Source organism: Anomalospiza imberbis, chromosome 10 (genome assembly GCF_031753505.1).
Source record: "Anomalospiza imberbis isolate Cuckoo-Finch-1a 21T00152 chromosome 10, ASM3175350v1, whole genome shotgun sequence".
NCBI lineage: Eukaryota > Metazoa > Chordata > Aves > Passeriformes > Viduidae > Anomalospiza > Anomalospiza imberbis.
In genome coordinates this window covers 25,262,006-25,274,818 of record NC_089690.1, presented here as the reverse complement: position 1 = coordinate 25,274,818, position 12,813 = coordinate 25,262,006, and the positions used below count along the sequence as shown (strand labels likewise).

The following is a 12,813-nucleotide window of genomic DNA, read 5'->3' as shown; positions in this document are numbered from 1 at the left end:
GGTGACAATTAAGAGATTCAGTACTTCATTAAGGAAACCCCAACTGTCAGGAAAATAGCAAACTAAAGGCACAATCCAAGAGCTGCTTCCAGAATATTTACACTCCACCTGCACAGCCCAAAGTGGAGGAATGCAATCCAAGCAGCTATCCATGAAAAAGGCACAGGACCAGGAATCCACATTAACTTCCAATCTGGTATGTTGCCTGTAAATTCACAGCTATTTCTGAGGACAGATGAAAAGCCATGTCCATTAAAAATCATATGGCAGAGTCAGTTTTAGTGAGAATTGTGTTCACATACCATGGATGTGAGCAGACACCTCTACATGGCTGTAGCACAGCAGCTGCTTTGATATACTGGCACTTCCTTAAAAATGCCACTCACCCCACACTGGTGCACACCGGGCTGGTCCAAGTGCTGCTCCCCTTGCCACGAGGCAATCACAAAAAAAAAAAAAAAAAAAAAAAGAAATCACAATAAAAAGGACACAATCACAAAAAAACCACACCAGCTGGGTTGGGTTCCTTACCTCCCAAGTCTGCTACAAGTCTAAGAACTTTTGAACATGTTTTGTCTGAAGTAAACACAGGAATAAGCTCATTTAAAATCAAGTATATCTCTTTTTAAACTAAAATACCTTCCAAGCCTGCCAACCCCAAAGCTCTCAGCTGATGGGTGACCAGGAAGCCATGACACTCCAGAGTATCAAGAAAATTGTGAACTAAGATCAAACATGAATTCTTAAACCTGATCTAGAAATCCCAACGCAACTCAGAACGCTCCCTCTTACACTGAAAATCACGACCCTGTGGCTTTTACACACCCTCCATCCGTCTGTGCTCCTGTCTCTTGTGTTCCAGGAACTGTGATCTTCCCAGGATTGTCACAGTGACTAAGGGCTTTATATGCAGCCCCAGCCCAGAAATCAAATACCCAACAGCAACGAGTCCCTTGCTGTCAATAACTGTGTCAAAAGAAAACTTTATTCTCTTTTTTTTACAACTAGACACACCTAACAGTTTAGGTCAGTAATGCATTACGTTACACAGCATTACTAAAAGGCACACATTCAAATTACTCTAAAAGCAGAAACAGATTACATCTGCATAACAGATTCATGAATTTGGCTAAAAACCCCAAAATTATCTAAGTTATTTTACCATTGCCTTCTAAACCAAGGCAAAAAAACCAAAAAAAACCCCAATGATAGTGTGTATGTAAACCTAAAAAAATTTAATTTTCTGAGTACAGGATTCACCCACCAAGTCTACAGTTGGCACACTGCAAACTGAAATGCCACCATCACTGGGGCACAGAGCTGAGACTGGAATCTATTTCTATTTCCTGTGCTCCCCTGAACACACTTGCTTTGACATTCTGCTCTCTTAACCTTGCAGTCCCAGTAATTTCCTTTTTAAGTCTTAAAATGCAATGGTGAAAATGAAGACTTTCCAGTAAACTAGTCCTTTCACACCCAGTTATCTATAAGGGTTTTACTCATATTTTCATTGAGCTGCCCAACATTTACAATATTGCAGTACCAATACTCTTGCTCAAAAAACATCTACAATTTTGGATCCAGAAATGGCCTAGGAAAATGCCTCTCCTGTTTTCAAAATTCACAAGAAAAGGGCTAATAAAACAACAAAAGGAATTTTTAGCAACTGATCATCTTTGGGAGAGAAGGATGTGTAATAAAAAGCTGAATTATCATTGAAACGCCCCTAAACTGACAGTCAGTGGCCTTTACATTCCAATAACCAATTTGGAATAAAAGTAAAAAAGAAAAAATAAATCCTTTGTGCAGGATCTTCATACACTTATGCTCTTATTCAGAAATTTGTCAGAACACATCCTTTCTCAGGTCTTCACCCACCTCCTTCTCAAAATGTGAGCCTGACTTTGGCACGCAAGAACTTGAGACTTGATTGCAGGGGGAACAACTGGATTTCAGAAGATTTCCTGAAGCACTGCCACAGCCAGCAGCAGAGTCACTGGGCTGAGGGACTGGATGAAGTCAGACTGGGCAGTCAGGATGGGAATTTCCTGATGGAAACACCATGTGAGAACAAAAGGGGAAAAAAGGGGAGAAAACCACCCAACTTCTAGAGCAGGAGAAGGAGACAACAGAAATTTCACATGGCTGTGAACGAGGTGTGCAGCTCCAGAAGAAAGGACACTAAAGGAGATATCAGGTAGCCAAGCCCTCAGATTCATTTGCTCTCTTTGCTTTTGTAGGCTTTTTGGTATTTTTTTTAACGAATTAACACTTTTCTCCAGCCATATTTGTGTTTTTTCTATCTCATCTAACACCTCATTAGTTTGTCGGGCTAAGTTCCACCATGTTTTTCTACTTTGAAAATACAGTCAACAGCCTGACAAGGTACTGGGGAGAACAGAGAGGAAGAAAAAGACACATACAAACACCAACAGGTGAAACGTGGACAGGGATAGAAGATAACCAAATACACGATCCCATGATATATATGTGTGTGTTCATTAGATTTCTACCCACATTGCCTGAAAACCAGTTATAAATAGATGATGAAGAGACTGTCCCTGCCCCAAATTGCTGACATTCTAGGCATCAAATGGCAGCCACAGCCAGACAAGCTCAGGAAGAAAGTTTACACGATGATTATCAAGGCTAAATGGATGATATCTTATCTGGATGATTTGCTGTTTCCTTTTAAATGTATTTAATGTTTATTTCTCTCAACACCTCACATGGAATCATCCTGTCCTTTCAAAGCCTCAGGCCAAACAGTTCCATAAAATCTGTATTTAATAAATTGCATGTTACAAAGATATCTAAACTATACAGCACTTTTGCTTAGCAGTCAAAGCACTGCAATCCCAGTAAGCAGCCAAAAACTTCAACACTGATAAGTATATAATGATTTCCAGTGTAAGCTTCTGGCAATATTCTCCAGTTATCCACAAGCACAGCTCTGCACATGCACTCCTCAGGAGGAACTGCACCATTTCACAGAGCAAACCTGCACACAGGAACTCCTGTAACAGTGAGCTGCTCACAGTGCTGGCCACTGCCAAGAGGGACTGCTGGTTGCCACTGAATTAAAGATCATTTCAGTGTAGAAGGTAAGACTCAATGGAGGGTTTTCCTGTGTTTAAGGAGAAATCCGCTATTAGCAATACAGTCACTAGCTGTAGTTACCCTATAAAGACTTCTGTGGATGTGATCATTACTGAATTTGGTTTGCAGAACAGTGATTTCCATTCTACAGCTAGAATTAAGCATCCTTCCTAGGTTTTCATTTATTTTTCCACTTGATTTGAAAGCATAAAATCATCAGAATTTTCTTATTTCCTCCATTATTCCTCTGATTTTTCCCTGTTTTCTTTTAAAGACTTGTGATTTCTTCTTCCTACCAAGCTGCCCAAATGACAAGCGGCAGCCAAGGGATACATTAATGCAATCAGAAACACACAGGAATTACCAAGATCAACAGGTATTTACATTGCAGAGGAATTAGAGATGCTGATAAAACACCATCACAGGTGGATAAATCCTGGCTGTGAAGGCACAGAGAATCTTTAGAGCTCACACATCTCTAACGTGAAAGGGAGCACAGGAAAATCCAAAACTGTTCCCACCTGAATTTTTATACTGGAGAAAAGGCTGGAATTACTGGCCTGTGACAGTACCTGACATTTAGATCACAGGTGACCAGCAGCATGGGTTACAGTGGAAAATACAGGATAAAACAGGATAAAAGGTGTATTTTAGATGCAGGAGGGGAGCACTATTAAGGAAACATAGAATGGGGTCAGTAGTTTGATTAGGGAAATTATCTTTTCAGTACCCTTTTCAATAACCTTGAAAAAACAGTGAAAACTATAAAACCCCATCAGATACTTGCTTTTTGCAATGTACCCCATGGAAAAATGAAACATTATGGGAAGAATCTAGAAGCACACAAGCTTAGAGGACATGGGAGGCTGGAATTAACTTCTGCACAAGTTTATTTTGTGTTTAATAGGCACTACAGGAAAATTTTAAAGGTGAGTTTATTTGGGGGTTTTTCCCATTTAATTTTCAACTTGTACATAGAAATAAAGTAAATTTCTTAAACTATTCATGGATAGTAGATCACACTGATTTCAATTTCTATGAAAAATGGAACAATACAAGATACCAAGTAAGAAATATATTAATTCTTTCAGTAATGTAAAGCATGAAAGCATCAATCTGAATCTAGAATCCTGACAAAAATGTACACACAACTTCTGAAAAGGTATTATTCCAAAGCATTACAGGTAGTCTTTCAGCAAAAAAGAAAAAAAATACCACCTCACACCATTCAGAAAGTTTAGAGACAGAACACATAAGCTGCACAGCGAGTTCAATAATCTCCATTTACAATGTAATGTTAATATTTACTCACAGTCCCTGGCCCCCACCAAGATTTTCTTTTAATTTTGCACATTAAGAAGATAAAAGGTGAGAGCATTAGGGAACAGCACATTGCAAACGTTTTATTTTGCTGAGAGAAGGACAATTACAGGAAAGAATTTAACATCTCCCTTCCACCACCCCACATGCAAAGACTGAAATCTTAGCAAAGCCCTAGATCTAAAACCATACATGGCATACAGAAGATAAAATCTTATAGGCAATATATTTGTAATGGAAAAATTTCAGGATCAATGGACACAGTGGAGCGAGTAGGCAGTGTGTTTAAAACAGGAGACCTGAAGTACAATTAAACAGCATCAGCACATAGTCAACATTGCCAGTTCTGTTGTGGCAACCAAAAGATAACCTGGGGAGAAGGGAATTAAGGGACAGTGAGCCCAACAATGGATAATTACACCACTGGATAATTTGTACATGTTGGCCTAGACTTGGCAAGCTCTGGAATTATCAGTCTCCAGGGTAGGAGGGAAGCATGTTCATATTTCTAATAGATTTCCCTTTTCATTTACTGCCCATGCCCTCATTTAGGGCAAAGCAGCCCAACAGTGCCAAGATGAAGGACAAAAGGAGCATCTCTCAGTCTTGCAGCAAACACCTCAGGAGACTACAGAAACCAAAATTCCTTCTCCTCCGAGGTCTCTAGAAATCTAGACAATACTTTTTTAGAGGGATCCTGTGGCATACGATGTTCCACTTCAGGAAACACGTCTTCCCTTCCCTGTCCCTCCCTTTATCTGTCTGCAGCACCAATACACCCACACTGAGGGACTTCCCACAGGTGCCTGGGGTCTGTAGACAAAGAGCTGCATTTCCACTTCAACAAGGACCAGCAGCAGCTGAGCTGAGGCTGGCTTTGTCACTGGGATGAACACAGGCTTCTGCACCTACAGCCCCAAAGCAGCCAGCAGTGCTCCACAGCATGCAGCTGGGAGGGATATTCCAGCCCTGGATGCATGCACAGCCCCAGCTCTCACTCCTGCCCTGGAAAAGGATGGGGACACAAACACTCCCGTGGAGCCACTCCCTCTGGTGGAAATCACCGTTTGCCTAGAGCCAAAACCTGCATCCTGGCCTGCTGGAGTTGGGGTTGCTGAGAATTTGAGACTTTCTGTGCTGACAGGCACTGACCCCCAAGAGAGCACTGCACTTGACCTGAGGCTGGGGAGAAGGCTTCCAACATTGAATTCCAGAACTGGGATTGTGGATGTGGAATTTGAATAGAAGTGTGTAATATCACAGGGTGGAAAATTTACAGTTTGGGGTTTTAGAATACAGTAATATATATGGTGCAAGATGGAGGTTTTAGGGCAGAGACTGGTCCTTTTCTTCACCTTCTTGTCCATGGGTTCGGGTGGTATTTTGTAATTGGACATTTTGTGCCTTGCTAATGAAAGACTGCAGAACTCACTGCTGTGAGACTGTAACTTTCAGCTCAAAGGTCAGCAGAGTACAACATAAGTGGGAAGGGGTGGGGAACAACCTGTCTGAGTAAATGACCAAGCAGCAAAGGACTACAAAAAGCTGTTTAGAAAACAACACTTTTGCATTTCTATAATCCAGCAGAAAATAACAAGAAGTACTGGTGGTGAGCTTTGGCAGGTTGCTGCTGGTGATGGTTGGCTTTTTTTTTAAATAGCTCATTGATTTTGGACTGCATCCATCTCCAGCATTGTGGCTACATTTCATGTAGTAATTTACTTCAAACCAGAGGGCACTTCTACAGCCAAGTCTTTGTTTTGTCGCTGCACTTCAACACCATCAACCAGACACCTCTGTTTAAAGCTGACAGTCCTACATTCAGTAAAAATAACTATCAGCAACACTGCAACAGAGCCAAATGAAAACCAAAAATGTTTTTGACTCCACACAGCCCTGAGAGCAGTGTAGTGTATTATTCCTTTCTGGGAGAGTTCAGATCAGTTGATTAATGGGCCCACTGGTGTCATCCATCCCAAGATCCCCTGAAACCATCCAGTCTTCCCCATTCCCCATGGAGGCTTTCAGAGGAAAATCTTTGTGCTTAAGGACTTTATGGATAAACTAGGCATTAATTTTGAGGCATTTTATTGACAACCAGAAGTCCTGAACTCTATGCCTGCTACAACAAGCTTCCCTTTCCATCCTTCTTGCCCTTCCCAAGTTGCCTGCTTGGATCAGATGGCAACAGGGCAAACCAATGTGCACGCAGTGCAACGCCAGGGCAACTGCAGCTATTAGAAACTGCAACAAGGTGCTTTCCCAACCATCATCTTCCCATTCCATAGAAAGCAGAAGGTGAGCACAGCTTTCCAAACCCTGTGGGATAGGAGTGAGAACAACAGAGCTCCAAAGCTCATCTTCCCTCCTATAGCTGGGAGAACACTGGAACAGGTCCCAGCACCTGACCCTCAAGGCCAAATGAATGTTATCTCAGAAAAGCAAGACAAATTAGTTTTTTATGAACAAGAAGCTTTGTTCATGGAAGCTTTCTCTTCAGAGGCTAAGTGAACAATTCCTATTGCCTACTGTAAAAACAAGTGCAGAGAACAGGAAATCTTTTAAACTGTTGAGCTCGAAGTTTTTCACCGGATCTGACAGATGCTAATTTGGTGACTGAAAAGTGATGTAGGTTTAAAAGTATCTTGTTCTGCCTCTGTGCAGGGACCATCAACAGAACAAATAAATTATCAGTGTTTGGATTCTCATTACCACAAATTAGCCTCAGCAGACGATGACAGGAGCAGAGCCAAGCTGTCTGTGGGTCCTTATGTGGCACCTGTGAGCACTCCATAAAGGACAAAGAAAAGGGAGGCCAGGTTCTCTCTGCTGTCTGACCACAACAAAGCTTTCCTGTCAGACTATCCATACCTCTTCTGACAGCAACTTTCAGCCTGCACACCCACACTGCTCCTAATCCACTAACAATGAAGCAGTTGCCACACTTGGAAGTGTCCCCAAAGAGTGCAGGGTCTGCATGAGGAAACTGGGGCAGGGATGGATGACTCTGCCAAATAACAGGTACCATCACCACCAAGACATCCATCTAAAATGATACATTTGTTTACATGCAAGCCTAAAATAACCACTGCAACAAAGAAAACAGTAAGTTCAGAAGAGAATCTTCAGGTTACCAAAGGGGAAAGTGAGATACAAAATGAAAGTGTCCTGTTTCATCATTCATTTAAATAGTTCTGCTGGGCATTTCAGGCTGTAGCCACAGGAGCAAAGACAGGCAGGCACATCTTTGGGTGGGACCAAGTGACCGGCTCCAAAATGCATCCACAACAAAGCCAGCTGTGGAGAGCCAGAGGCTGACAGGGAGGATCACCACAACAGGCACATTCTCCTCTCTTACACTGCTCCTATTACAGCCTGGATCACTTACTCATCTCATGCTCTTCCTCCTCCTCGCCTGTGATTCCATTTGGAGCAGTCACACATCTGTCTAAAACCATGGTTATGACCTTGAGGCTACGCCATGGACCATGAAGAGAACATGAAGAGAAAGCAACATGAAGAGAACATGAAGAGAAAGCAAATGCATCAGCTTTCCATGAAACCCTCCCACGGGGCCCTGCTTGCATTCAACCTGTCAGACCCCCAGATTTTGTGCCACTGTATGGTTTTGCAGGAGCTGATTCTGATGCTGTGCCTCCCAAACAGGCAGCTGGCCCTTCCATTCCTGCCTCTGCCCTGTTTCTCATGGGGAGGGCATTTTTCACTGCAGTTGGTGTCAGTGGGGCTCCTCCTGCTCAGATCAGTGCCACAAGCACTTGAGACAAGCATTCAAGCAAAACACATCCATGCAGGAGCTTGATTTAGTGCAGTGTTTGAGCAAAAAACACTTGCAAATACTGAAAACTTTAAAGGGGAAAAACAGTGGGACAACCTTAGTGCTGAAGTTGTCCATATAAATGGATTGGGCACTAGTCCAAATACAACAAGCCTGCCCATATCTGTGATATATTTAATCACCTTTTACAGATTAATTATTTTGCACAACTAAATCCATCATCTGTGAAAACTGGCTTATTTCAGCTGTGGGCACAGCTACTTAAACAACATTTTCACTTTAACGAAGAAAACCCAAAACAGTATCTCTTCAACTCCAAAATACCCACAGCCAACTGCAGTGCCAAGGCAGTGTAGAGGGAATATTTAACCAAATTCATATCAAAACCCCTACTCACATGAAAAAGCTCCTTATTATTAATACTTGTGGCACTTAAATGTCCCCAGAACTGTCTTTTGACTTCTTTGGAAGAATATAAGGGGATGATAACTTAAAAAAAAAAAAAAAAAAAAAAACCAACATTCACTTTGGACGTCTCCCAAAGAAGTTGTCTCTTTTTCCCAATGAAATTTAACTGCTACCACTATGTTCTCAGTGATGGACTACTGAAAATCCATCTCTTATACCACAGTAATCTTGAAAATCATTTAATCAGCATTGGTGTAATATTAACAGTATTGTCTGCTTAGAGTGCATACAAAGCAGCTTAGATTTCCTTTCCTCAGAAGCAGGCAGCAAGGCTTACTACTGCTTTGCTTTGACTAAACTAACAGTACTAAAATGCGTATATATAAAAGTAAATTGTGCATGAAAATTGTACAAGTAAACACCACTCCATGCAAATGAACAAAGTGCTATTTTTCAGTAAGTCTGAGGCAGTTCTCCCTGCTGCAAAAAACTTGAAATCTAAAAAGCGTCTGAAATCTTCTAAAAATCAGGTTTTCCTTTTCTCAGGCTATAAACTGCGCTGTTGGCACACTCACTTTATCATTCAAAACAGCAACAAGAGAAAACAGACCAAAAGGACAGAGTTAATTCAATGCAAAGATCTTCTCTCTCAGTAAATGTCTCGCACAGCACCACTCTTAGCAACAGAATGTTTATCCAGCACAAGATAAAGAGAGAGGCTTTTCCCTGACACCTGGGACAAAACCAAAGAACAAAAGCAGCTCCCACTGCAAGCCAGCAAAGTTACATTTTTCAAGTGTTCCCACCTAATGCAGACAGAAGGCCAGCCACAGCAAGTGACAACAAACAACCTATTTACCCACTTCCAGAAAATGCTTGTAAATTTAAACTGTGTGAAATGTCTAACTACTGCTTTCACTCCATCAAAAGGCTTCATCTGCAATGGACAATAAAACCTCTGGCTTGACCTAAAGGGGCTGGTAGGTTAATCTATTCTGACCTTACCTTTATTCAGTCATAATACTGAAAGATTGCTTGAATGAATAACCAGCATTTGACAATGCCAACAGGCACTCTTTCACTACAGTGCTCCTCTGAAGTGTCCTCCAAGCCAATTTTTTAATGAAAGGGGATATCAAACATTTTCAAAAATTTATTGTAAAATAAACCAAAACGCCATTTCTCACTCGTGGGTAAAAAAGGAAAGATATAAAGTAACCAAAAGCAGAAGAAAATTTTTCTCTCCCCCCTTCATGTCTCTTTCAGACTTCCACCATCACTTATTGTCAATTTTTGATAATATGCTGTCTCTTATTAACTGTCAGTCACATCTTTTATTTATGGTATTTTCACTCAAATGGGAGAAACCAGACAAAAAAAGACACTACTGATAATACCTGCCTTCTAACAATAGATCTTAATCACCCAGGCCTCAACACTTGGTATTTTAATAACTACTGGCTTCATTTCAGAGCCCATTCCATGAGGGTGCTCGGCACTGAACACGGCAAAGCAGAGTTAAAATTAAGCACATAATTAGGCCCACAGAGGTCAGTAAGCTGGATTCACCACTCATTGACTGATTTAATCACTCAACTACCATAAGTTTAAAGTTCACAGCCTATGTTTAAATGCCCTTCTAAAGAAAAGTCTCCAGTACTCAACACTACAGTGCACAGCTCTACCCAAGCATTTTCCTCCCTGTAGCAGTACAATAACCACCTGTATGAAGGAACTAAATAGTCTGATATGTGTCTGTTAGAACAAGGTACTCTTGCATTTTATCAAGGAGCAAGAGCTGTATTCTCATTTGACACATCAGTTAGAGCACTTATTTTTCAGCATCAACAAACAAGTGCATCTTCATTCAATGTTCTACACCTGTAAAGGGTTTGGCAACACAAGAGACTATCAAAAAGCACGACTAGCAGGCACTGAAAAGACACTTCAGAGTGTCTTAAAAAATCCACGCCAACCCCAGAAACAAGGTCTCAGCTTAAATCTCTTCCTAATTAGATTTAGGAAGATGCTTAACATACCAGTCAAGATTAAGTGCCATCACCTTTATCCAAAAGCACAAACATCGAAGAACTGGGAAGCAAACCATAAGGCAGTGACAGCAGCATGCGATGCAAGAGGAATGAAAAATAAAAGATAAAAGCTTTCCTCTGGATCGCAGAGGATACTCTTATAAACTATTTAAAATTTCCTACCTTGAAAAGCTGTGATGTGACCAACAATCATGTACTTCAGCTCAAAGTTCAGTGCCTGGATGCTCTGAGTCCTCTCCCTTCGAACAGCTGCCTGGTAGCTTTCTTCCATCTTTTTGGTGCAACACGTTGGTGCCCTGTGTTGACAGATCTGTAAATCTGACTCTTAAAGCAAACAAGAAAAATACAAAAATTAGAAAACCCCTGAACTCACACCATAAAAGCAATGCATCATAACGTCAGAAACACCACATCTTAAATTTTGAAACAAGACAAAACCCACAAGGAATGACAATGTGAAACACAGCTGTTGTCAGAAGGACACAAAGTCACAAGGTTGTCAGAAGGTCACAAAGTTGAGATTATTTCATTTGAGTAGCATGAGAGTATCAGCTGATAAGTTATTTTACACTGTTCAAAACACTGGGCACACAAGTCACCTGAACAGTCAGGGGCTCTAAAGAATCATAGTCATGAAGATGCACCATCAAAAGGAGAATATTTCCACCATACACCTTGCACTACAGGTATCAAAACTCGAACGTGTGAGTGATAACCTTGCCTCAAACTAGGCTCCAGTACTCACCTACTCACCCCTGGTGTGCCTCAAGGAATCACCTACTCAGCTCTTACACTAGGGGAACCTTCTTAAAAAATCCCCAAGCTCCTAGGCAGCTCACAAATAAGAAAAAAAAAAAAATTTAAAGGCACTGCAATCACTCTCACCTTGCAACTACAGAGAAAGTTGAAAGCTGATTAAAAACTTCATTCTTGTAGAATGTTTTTATTTTTTTTTTAGTCATTCCATCTTTGTATGTGTTTCAGTAAGTTTCGTATCCTTGGTAAGGAAACCTATATCACAGAGTCGTGATGGACACACTCAGGGTCTCTTCTACACCATGGGATTTGCAGGTTCCAGAAAGGATCTGGTACAGACTGTAGGTGAGTATTTTCTGAAGCTCCACAAATACACATTTTTAGAAAAGGGGTGGGGGGGGAAGCAAGAGACTGTTAAGCAAGCAAACCTAAAACCACATAGATAGCAGAGTTCAGAGAGTCACAGAGCATTAAGTGTGAAAGTGTGTCAGGAGCTTCCTTCCCTCCACCTCAAGGCAGAAACAGAGGTCCTGAGGGAAAGGGGGCACAGTGTCCACCTCCAGCCCATCGCTCAGGCTCTGGGAAGCACACAGCCTTTGCCAAGAACACCAGTGCCACACAGGTGGCCAAGCTCCCCACTGCCACCCCGCAACTGGCTGTACGGGCCATTTTAACTGGAGCTGGTGCGTGCCCGCGCTGCCCCTCTCTGTGCCCAAGGGGGTCTCTGTTCTCAACCACTGCCAACACCACTGGCAACCCCTCCCACACAGCACCAACGGGGCTGGATGAAAACCACCCCGATTCTCCAAAGAGCCACAATTCCTCCCGAGGGTTTCTCACCCAGGCCACTGCAGAGAACCCAGACCAGGCCTTGGGATGGAAATATTAATGAACCATCACCTGCACTGCCCCTCACACCTGGCCTTGCAGGTTAATGCACAGCAATGCATAAGTGACAGTGAGCAAAAACAAGAGGATGCACTCTGAAAAATCAGTAGACACCCTCAAAGGACCACGCTCTGCTCAGAGCCAGCTCCAGGTCACAGCTTGCTGAGACCAAACTGCAGACAGAAGCTTCAATAAATCTCCCTCGCCAGGGAAAAAAATAACAACACCGAGTTAGCTAAAACATCTCATCTGACTTGAAAATGTTGCTTCCGGTTTATAGCCACTCTTATTTGAAAGTGCGGCTAATTTATGGTCAAGACCAAAGCAAAGGTCAAGAAGGTCAAGACCAAAGTATAATATTTCAGTTCACTACATTTTTATACATGTTTGCAATCAAAGATCAAAGTTGTGACAGACTGAGCTGAGTCAGGTATCATTTTGGAGGTGGATTTGCTCCATACTTCAATCTAATCTCAAAAATGGGAAACAAGGAAC

General features: G+C 41.8%; 1 protein-coding gene across 4 annotated transcripts in view; it reads right to left on the bottom strand.

Annotated features, from left to right (window-relative positions):
* LOC137480262 (glypican-5-like) overlaps positions 1 to 12,813 on the bottom strand; it is a 372,067-nt gene that overhangs the window by 307,796 nt on the left and 51,458 nt on the right. For all 4 annotated transcript variants that reach the window (XM_068201344.1, XM_068201345.1, XM_068201342.1 and 1 more), the window contains exon 2: positions 10,837 to 10,998. In XM_068201344.1, the coding sequence (XP_068057445.1) occupies positions 10,837 to 10,945 (109 nt within the window). In that variant the 5' untranslated portion in view covers positions 10,946 to 10,998. The remainder of the gene's footprint in view (positions 1 to 10,836; positions 10,999 to 12,813) is intronic.